We start from the raw sequence: 10,293 nt of genomic DNA on the forward strand, positions 1-10,293 counted from the left end.
TACTCTCCCATTATCCCAATTGGCAAGAGAGGCCATTTTCACCAAATATGACTGCATTTTTTTAAATTGCAAATATGTGTTGGCATTTTTGAATAATTTTGAATGCATAGAAATAAATCATCCTCGATATTTTATAAATGGACTGTTATTTAATATTTTAACTGGTAAAAGTAGTTCTAGGCTGGGTTTGCAATACAGAATTACAGATTGAACATCCATGTCAAATGCCAGATCATCCGTTTAAGATTAAATGGATATGTACTAAAATAAGTTATCAGTTATAATAACTGGCACACTATTATATCAATATAAGTTGTATGAATGCAGTTCTTTAGGGGAGAAGTCAGGTGTATGGACCACCATGTGTATATAGTGGTGAGTGCATTATTCTACTAAAAGTTGGTCACCATTACCCATATTACCTACATTTCATGCTGAAATGACTTTGGTAAAGTTTTGCAAACAGTTCAGTTTTGGAGCCATTTTTTTTACTGTAAAGGTAGTTCTGTACAATTTCATGTTAAATATGGGGTTAGATTTATATAAAAAAGAATTTCCTAGATTTTTGTCACTGCCCTGGCTATTTAAACAATACCTCATATATCTTAGGTACTGCTGAAATAACTTTTAATTCCCTTTATTTCGGTGTATGATTGATGGGTGTAATTTGGGTTATAAAGTATACAGCCTGGTCTTGCTTAAGTTGTTCACCTATCAAAAAACTGCTTGCTTCAATTGGCCATTTTCACTTAATGGACTTCAGGTAAATTGTATTTTTTTAAAAGCAAGCGATAACTTATGTTTACTTTTTATATATTTGGTAATTCATTCATTGAACAGTCAGAAGCTGGTATTGTCTAATCTGGCAAAATTGTTTTCCTATTTTAATAACTGCTAAAGATAGTGTACTTTAGACTAATTCAGGTTGATTTTTCAACCATTTTGGTTGGCTCTTTGCTTAGATCATTTTCAATTTCCACAAGCAACATAGAGGTGTGCCAACATTCTTTCCATTGTGCATGTTGCAAACGCAAACAACTTCACCTTCCATCTGGCACTCTCTCAGAAGTACAGAATATATGCAGAGCACTCCAAGGTCATGCATTTGTGTGGAGACATGTGTTCTATTAACACGTGTACAGTTAATGGCTCAGTTTGAAAGATCATGATTAAAACAAGCATGACTCCTGTCTTTCTAGGTCATATAATGAGTGGAGGTGAAGTTGATGAATATTTAAATGTTTGATTGTATGTTGTGTTTCTTCATTTATAAGAAAATGTTTAATGGAAGAAATTTACATGTATTCAATTTTTTTTTTCTCTTACAGATGAAATGAAATGTCTTGTCCAGAAGATGGGTGGGCATCTGGTCGAGGGAAAAGAAATGGAACCTGTCCATGTTGTCCTGGCTGAAGCTGGAAACATTGCATCTAGTAAGCTTTTGTTTTGCCTGCTTTAGCATTAAATTATAAAGTTTTTCTGTAATGTCACTAATCCTAAACCATAGTGAGAGATTGCCATCTATTGACTGTAGAACCTGCATCTATTGCCATGTTATATTTGCACACCTGCACTAAATCTTTAATCTTTAATCTTTTTTATTGGTTGATCAGCATCAGAGTCAGTTGGATATTTTTTACTGAGTTTTCTAGAGGCCAGACTGTCAGCTGTTTCCAAACGTGTTTTTATTTATATGAGTCCATGTTTCAGTCTTATTTTGATGTCTTTTTAAAGGTACAACTCTGTTCAAAAGGTTATTGTTTTTAAAAAAATACTGTACTTTAGACCCATATGGGTTTTTTAGTTTAGTTTTTTTGTAGTGCTTTTTTTAAAAAAACATTAAAATGCTGGGAATTCACACAAAGACTTGTTTATGCTTGATTGTGTGGAAAACAATTTCTTGTCACTAAAATTAGTTGTGTCTGGCAACTGGGAAAGAGTGAATGTTTGCCAGGTATATTTATTCAAGAAACCCCTGATACATACAGCAACTTTCTTTATCACCCCGGTATATAATAAAAGAGTGGATAATGCTTTGTCCTTCTGTCTAAATAGTTTTGTTTCCAGAGTATAACTCTCTCACTGTTAGTACTATTTCAACCAAACTTTGTACACCTTTTGCAAGTTGCTTATAGGTGCCTTTTGATACATAAAATTTTCTGCATTCTGCTATGTTACAATGGAAACAAAGTGTAGAACAAGTAGCATATAAATTGAGTGATGGTCTTAGCAGAGGACAAGATATGATATGTCATCTCAAAATGACTATTCTTTTTCTTTTTATATGTCTTGCATATCACTTGATTTTACATTAAAATGGTACACTTTCACCTTTTGCCATGTACATGTTATAGGACCCAATATTCTGATTCATTATTTGGCATTGTAATACTTTGTACCTTTAATAATTTTTTTAAGAATGTTATCTGAGTGCAAATACTTCCTGGGTGAGATTCATTTGTTTGCTACATATTTATTTTTTTTTGTTTTAATTTCAGGAAAATTTCCAGATGCAATAGATAAACAGTGGGTATTTGATTCTATAATCAGAGGAGCTTTGCAAGATAGAAAAGAATATATGATCAGCTCTAAAGAAGGTAACTCATGTGTTGCATTCTTTGCTCACCTGGTCATGAGGCCAAATGAGCTAATGATATGGCCCTTTATCCATTGTGCTGTCCAGTATCCCTAAAAATTTGCTAATTTCAGCATGTAATATATTAGCAATGATGTTGTAGACTCTACGAAGTAGGGGTACTGCTATTAGTGCTAGTTTTGTATAGATTTACACTTTTTAAGCTTAGATTACACTCTTTTGCCACTTAGCAAAAATTACGCTTATACCTCCCTTGGGGCTGGCATGTATTGTTTTTGAATCATTCCATTGGATCAGCTTAAGTTGTCTATCACAGTATGTTCATGAACAAGGCACTATACCCTAGTTTTCAGAGATAAAGTGAACTAGATATAAAAGTTTAATTTACTTGATTTGATCATGGTTTTTGTTCATGTTCAACAAATAGGGGGGCCCTGAGTGGCTGAGTGGTCTAAAGCGCTGTCCATTACGGATCACTTCCATCTCACCTCTGTCTGCGTTGGTTCGAGTCTCGGATTTGGCTAATATGGGTATGTGAGAAAGCTTGCCAGTAGCTTCTCGCGGGTTGGTGGTTTTCCAAGGTTCTTTTAACACCATTAATACTGGCCGCCATTTATAGCCTATCATGTGCTGGAAACTGGCGTCAAAACCCTACAGCAACAAAAAAATCAACAGATAAGGGCCAATTCTTTGGGTATTTTCTGGAAGAAGAAATAAATGTGATCCATGCCCATGTTCATGTTATATATCCTGGGTGCAAGTTATCAAGGGAGAAGTGTAATTCTATGTATGACCACAAAATAGAGTATATATGTTGATCTAGGGTCCAATCTTCAAGGTCAAATCGCTTCTGTCCCCAACCCAATATTAAAATCGCATCTACTGCCCACTAACCCAGTCAGAAATTATGTTTAAAAAATATGCTTCTATAGGGGGCAGTGTTTTTTCAATTAAAACACATCTGATGGTGGATCATAATTTTTTTTTATTACTTCTGTTGTGGGTTGGTTGAATTTAAAAGTGCCTTCCCCCTGTAGGGTATATGTTTTACTGGAACAGCCCTCAGTATAACTTTATCTTTGATTTCTGTTTATTTACATGTGCAGCCAAATGATCAAGATTTGAAAACAAAATTAAATGCTGTTGACATGTGTATCATGATTGTTGAATTGTTGCATTTAGATAATATCTGCAGTCACATTTCATCATATTTACTTTGCGCAACTATTATATATGCCATCACAACAAAGTATGTAATACATCACCATCAAGAACCTACTTCGGTTGTGCCTTTCATAAATCTTGTGCTTTTAGACTGCTATGTTCATGTACATCTTACCTCTGTAGGATGTTACATGAATATTTATCTAATCTAGACTTTTATTTGTTTTGTTTTTGTTTATATGCTTTGTTTGAGCAAGATCAAAACTGTATGTAACACCAAGAAACTTGGTGTATTCATCTTGGAGGCTACTACTTGAAATGGGCAAAAGTCACAAGTTCCAGCTTTTCACACTCCAGCATTTAGGTTAAGCTTGTGCATTTAGTTTTCTAGGACACCACTATATGTATGATCATGAAACTTGATTGGCTTATTCATCTTAGAGTGTACTACTCACCACAGATAAAGGTATATCCCGGTGATTTCTTTTTTACGTTACAGCAATCAAGTCTTGTATTTAACTCAGTTTCTCAGGTACCATTATATGCAGTCGTGAAACTGGATGGTATATTTATATTAGGAATATTAATCACCTTTATGACCTACCAGTAAGGACAGTGAAGTGTTTGGTTTATGTGATGACAGATCATATGAGACTTTGCTTTTTGAAGAATTTGTGTTACTCTAGTGACATCTTAGGTTAGTTTTATGATGCATTTTACATACTGTCATAATAGCACATGCAGAAGGACGTTTAACAGATCTGAAGATTGACGATGTGAGATACAAAGATGATCATGAAGAAAGCAAGTTGGAGAATTGTTGTCCAGAAAGTTCAGCAGGTTTGTAGTACAACAGATGTGTAAATCATTTCCTTGCTGTGGAATAATGTGAACTATTTAATTATTGTTTTGGATTTAACACAATTTCTCAGTGCGAGATAGGCTATCCAAGGCATCAAGTATAACTGGTGGAAGAAAAACTTGTGAAAACCCCATGTGCACAGAAGATTTAGTGGGAAAAACCTGTGGGCTTTTACCTTTGTGATAAACAGTGATAAACAAGGCAACATGGAAAGACATGTCAATTTTGATGAGAAAATACTGTTACAAAAACCAAAAAGACTCAGGGGCTCAAGTCGCTCTTGAAATCTTAGCTTAAAAATACATACTTGAAAGGGAGGAGGGGGAATACTGTATATTATTTTGCTTTCAGAGGTATCATTCTGGTTTAGGGAGAGGAAAAGGTTAGTGGGTAGCTACATTGGTAAATTTTATTTCTGTAACATCAAATGACATAACTCTGGATGTTAGAAGCAACCAATAAATCTTGGAAAATTGGTACACTATGAATAAACTTGATTTCTCAGTATTTAATTTTGTTTTTTTATATTCAAGTCCATTCCTGACCACAAAAAAGGCATTCCAGCTCTGTAAAAGAAATTTATAGTTCCTTGCTGCTTTGTTCTCTTGGAATCCATTTATGTTCTGAAAAAATCTTGCCTCATACTTCTAAGTAACACAAGTAAACTGTATTCTCTGTTCAATAACAATGAAACAGAATGTCTTATAAAATACATGATTTGATTCAAAGTCATCCAAAAATGTCCTGTAGGATTTTATGCTAGACCACCCAACTCCAAGCACATAAGGGGATTCTCATTCCCTCTGTTAAATTTAAGCAACTGAAAGCTCAAAATATGTTTATCACTTCTTACAAATACATGCCAACCATTATGCTTTTGGCGTAATCATTACGTTTTTGGCCACAAAATTACGCATTACACGTAAACATATTCGGACTATGTATTTTCGGCATATCCCCCTGCCAAAAGAATTAATAATTTGTTTTCTCAATTTTTATTAACATCCCATTAATCCCACAGACTGTATTCTAGAAAAGATGGTTTCAACGTAACTATGACATAAGAGTACGCTTGTCCATAGACTTTTGCATGTACTTTCCTAACAGTATTATGTTCTATTTATAGCAGCTTCCCTATTTCCAAGAAACATGCTGGTTTCTACTTTCACACTTTCGACCTCAGTTTCTATTTATAGCAGCTGTATGGCTTAGTTAGGAGAGGACATACTGGTTTTCTAATTTTTAATCTTTGTTCGCAGATTCTTTGTTCTAATTCATATCTGGTACAGAACCAGTCTGGAGGTTTTTGGTGCTAAAAGTCGTCAGATTTATTATAGTTAATGCGTGTTAGAGCAAAGAGCAAAAATGTTTGTCAGATAATTTTACAGATGGATTAGAAAAAGATGAAAAACCAACTCAAAGATGATTACATAATACAGCGTTACATTCTAGGACAGCTTCATACCCATTGCAGGCTTTGTGGAAAGGATTTTAATATCGATCATGGTGGTAAAACAAAGAAACCTTGAATTAGCTCTTTTTACTAAGTCCAGTACTAAGGTAACTTCTTTCTTACAGCAGAACTCAATTGTGGATACAAAGTTTATAAATGCAGAGGCATTATTTACCAAGTTCTTAATAGAACACAGACTACCCCTAGGGCCGTAGCTGTAGAAAACTATGTTGGACCATTGTTCAGCAAATGTTTCTTGATTCCAGAATTTGTTTGTATCGGATACAAATGGAAGAAAGAAAAAGTTCTATCAAGCATGATTTACAGACTTAAATTGGGATATTTCAAAATAAAAGTGTTGGATTCTCCAATGGAAATTGGGGTCACTAAGTGGCCCTAAGTAATATAGCAGAATTACTCAGCTCCTGCTAGCAAAAAATACAAGGGGTAGTAGACATTTCCACCATAAGTAAGTCATTGATTTACATTTTACACTGGTGTTTGGCTCAGATCTCATGCATTTCTTTATTGCAGTCTTAAAAATACATGTATACATGGTATTACAACACCGTCTCACAAAATGTAGATAAGTTTGAACTGCATTTCTCATGCTGCATGGACTAAGTCAGCTTTTTATAGAACTTCTACCATATAGCCACTATTATAGTACTGAAATGATGTTAGACCTTGTACGTATGTACATACCCTTCCTTGTTCTTTTAACTAAAATGTGCAACCAAAATATCACTTTCATCAAAATTATTTTGATCAAAGAGCTATGAGCATTGTGCAGTCACACATTGATCGTAAAAGTATTGTTTTTCTTGCAGCCAGAGAACATAAAGTATTTTAAGAATTTTTTTGATTCATTTATTTTTAATGATACTGATTTATTTATTATTGAAGATTTTATTGGAAAGCAACTCCAGTCTATGGATTGAAGATGCATGTATGTCAATCAGTTAGTCCCATCTGTTCAGCATCAACACTGTTGTTAGTGTTTGTGTTTAGCTAAGTTCCTCTGATTATTTTGCCTGCAGAGTCATGTGCCTTGACATTTACATTTGTCATGGGGAGTAATTAATTTGCTCCAACAAAATTAGGTCACTCATGAGTAATTTGCATAAATTTTACATACAGGTAGTTTCTCTGTTGGCTGCATTTAGGAAACTTGGTTACAGGGGCATCATGAGGAGTACTTTACCCTTTATTAACAAGGTCAGTGACCTAGGGTTTTCGCCTCGTGATTTATATTAACTTTTGCATTTAGGTAAATTTCCAGTGTGCATAGAATTGTCATCTTGTTTTCTTAAAATGCAGACCGTAGCTTCGATTGCTTATATATTTTTACGTTGTACTGCAAAGGTTAAGCTACACCACAATGTGTAGTTATAACTAGTCACTAACTTTGGAAGCTAACCAATTATATTGTAGAGGTGGAAAGTTCGCATTGGCAAACATACTTTATGCTCTGTTGTTTTTGTACATAAAGCACAAAGCCATAGTTACCATCAAAGATTATAATTTAAGATGTGATTATTTCACCTTTTCCTTCCAACCTCTATGAAAATAACAACTCTTTATTGGGGATCTGTCTTTATGCTGAAACATGAATGGTCTACTCAAAAACTTGGGGCATTAAACTGTAAAATCCCCAATTGGAAACTATGTTGCACCCTTAACAAAATCTCTAAGGCAATTTCATACCTATTGCAATGGTATTTATTATTACAGCAATCCTGACAGGGTAAAATGCAGATTTTGTTTGATGCCTGATGGTATTTTGCTGTTGAATTAAACAAGATCACAAAACTATAGCTTGGTATCACATCCTATAATCTTTTTTTGTTGATGGAAGTGCAAAGCTTTGATTATGACTGATGCTCAAGGCAGTTTGACACCCGTCATACAATGATTTAACAATCTAGCTGTTATGTCAAATAAGAAATTTTATATTATTATATTTTATAAATGTGCAATTCAATATAAGAAAAAGAACAGAATTTATGTTTACAACTACAGATATCTGATAGGAGTATTTTTCATTTGGTCAAAATATCATTATCATCAGAAATCCAACAGGGATGTGTTAGGTTTCTGTTTACTTTCTCAGATTCTTTATGCCTGCAGAGTCATGTACCTTCAGATATATATGCATCTTGAAATATATTGGATTGTTCAAAATAAGATCACTGTCAACAGAATAATGGATGAAGCATTATATCGGGAAATGCGATCACTTAACTGTAAGTTGTGCTGTTCAATGAAATATGCAAGTGAATCAATACCATGGCTTGGTATCTTGTGATACCTCCCTCAAAAGGCTTTAGCCCAGAAATGTCTTGATCATACCATAGTTCCAAAATGCTGACCTTATTGAAAAGACAAATTGGTACAAATATGCTATTTTGGTGTCTGGCATGATGGCCTGTAATCAAGAGTGACCACTCAAAAGAGGGATACTTTTGTACTGGCAAAATACCCATCTTTTTAAAATTCAATGTGGCATTTTTTGCTAATGTAGAAGAAATACTAAATGCTACCTTTGCCCATCTACCACTGATTGCACAAGGCATCCAATTTTGGGCATATTCACCAGAAAATGCATTTAAATAAAGATGTATTGTTGATAATGACATTATTTGTGAAAGCTGGTGATGATGTGGACTGCACCAGAGACCTGAATTTTAAATATTTCCATCCATCCTTATTTTCATTATTCTTTGACAATGAAGGAATATTAGATAGAAGTTGGTGTCTTCTAGCATTTTAACTATACTTTCAACCAACTTTGGTAAAGTGTTCATCTTTATTAGTTCATAGTTCACCCAACCAAAGGATGGCACTTTGAGGACATCCATCTTGTTTGGTTTATGATTTCATCAGAATGTTTTTTAAATTTCCTTGAAGAATGGAGTGAAGAAGACTACAGCATCAGTGGTTCTGAGGAGGAAGATAGCGACTATGTACCAAACAGCTGTTCAGAGCAAGAAGAAACAGACGATTATGACACACATGATAAAAAACAGAAGAAAGGGGAGGATGAAAGTGAATCAGAGGAGTCGACAATAATTCCAAAAAAAGAACACAGTTTTAATAAGATAGTAATACAGAAATCTGTAAAAGTGAATGAGAAAAGAACACAGAAAGTTCACAGTTGTTTGTTTTGTGAAAAGTGTTATCAGAAGATCCCAAGGCATTTGGAACAAATCCATGCAAATGAACCAGAAGTGGCAAAAGTACTGACATTAATAAAAGGTTCAAGAGAACGAAAGGATGCCTGGGAGTTGCTCCTGCGAAAGGGTGATTATATTCACAACTACAACACAACATTGAAAGAAGATGGAGTTCTTTTATTAAAATACCGATCAAGGGAGGGAGAAGAAAGAGACCCTTCACAGTATATTCCTTGTGAATTTTGCCTTGCATTTGTGGTGAAGAATGACCTCTGGAAACACCAAAAACACTGTAGACACAAGCCCGATAAATTAAGTGATGGCTACAGGAGTGCAGTCACCAACTCCCGTTTGCTGTTACCTGTGCCTGATCCCAAGCCGTTTTACATGAACATTTTGTACAGGATGAGAGATGATTCTCAGGGAGTAACAGCTGCACTAAAAAGTGATTCTTTAACAAAGGAATTTGGACTGAGACAATATGAGAAACTGGGGCACCATCAACAAAATCACCAATATATATCGCAGAAGATGAAGGAGTTAGGAAGACTTCTTGTTAAAATAAAAGAAATCAATCCAGCTATCAACTCTTTAGAAAAATGCTTGTATCCAGCAAATTGGGAAGATCTAATCAAAGCAGTTAAGAAGGTTGCAGGGTTTGATGATGAATCACACAAGTATTCTATACCATCGCTGCCTTTAAAACTAGGTTATAGTCTAAAGAAGTGTGCAGCAATCTTGAAAAACAAAGCAATTAAAGAAGGAGATGAGGAAAAAAAAGTTAATGCCCAGTCATTCTTGGATCTATACAATGATGAATGGAGTTATAGGATTGCGGCCCACGCTTTGGATACATTACATGAGGCTCATTATAATAAGCCATGTCTTTTGCCCTTGGTAGATGATGTTTTGCAACTTCACCAGTATTTAGAGAAGAGAGCAAAAGAACTAATTTTGCAGGTCACAACTAAAACAGATTTGCAGAACACCTATTTTGAATTGGCAAAGATTTGTCTGTGTTAAATTATCCTCTTCAACAGAA

General features: G+C 34.6%; 1 protein-coding gene across 1 annotated transcript; it reads left to right on the forward strand.

The window, feature by feature from the left end:
* The first annotated feature begins 2,208 nt into the window (after positions 1 to 2,208).
* On the forward strand, positions 2,209 to 10,274 carry LOC149771568 (uncharacterized). The gene is made up of 3 exons (XM_089948345.1): positions 2,209 to 2,597; positions 4,496 to 4,600; positions 8,986 to 10,274. The coding sequence occupies exons 1-3, from the start codon at positions 2,420 to 2,422 to the stop codon at positions 10,272 to 10,274; spliced, it is 1,572 nt and encodes a 523-aa protein (XP_089804471.1). The 5' UTR covers positions 2,209 to 2,419.
* Positions 10,275 to 10,293: the final 19 nt, after the last annotated feature.

This window comes from Sinohyriopsis cumingii, unplaced genomic scaffold (assembly GCF_028554795.1).
Source record: "Sinohyriopsis cumingii isolate HCF-2022 unplaced genomic scaffold, ASM2855479v2 utg001770l, whole genome shotgun sequence".
NCBI classification, from domain to species: domain Eukaryota; kingdom Metazoa; phylum Mollusca; class Bivalvia; order Unionida; family Unionidae; genus Sinohyriopsis; species Sinohyriopsis cumingii.

Excerpts from the sequence above, each read along its gene's own strand:
- LOC149771568 (XM_089948345.1), top strand. The coding sequence starts at position 2,420 with ATGTTATCTGAGTGCAAATACTTCCTGGGTGAGATTCATTTGTTTGCT. Across the intron at positions 2,598-4,495 it reads TATGATCAGCTCTAAAGAAG|CACATGCAGAAGGACGTTTA; the intron begins GTAACTCATGTG and ends CTGTCATAATAG. Across the intron at positions 4,601-8,985 it reads TTGTCCAGAAAGTTCAGCAG|AATGGAGTGAAGAAGACTAC; the intron begins GTTTGTAGTACA and ends ATTTCCTTGAAG.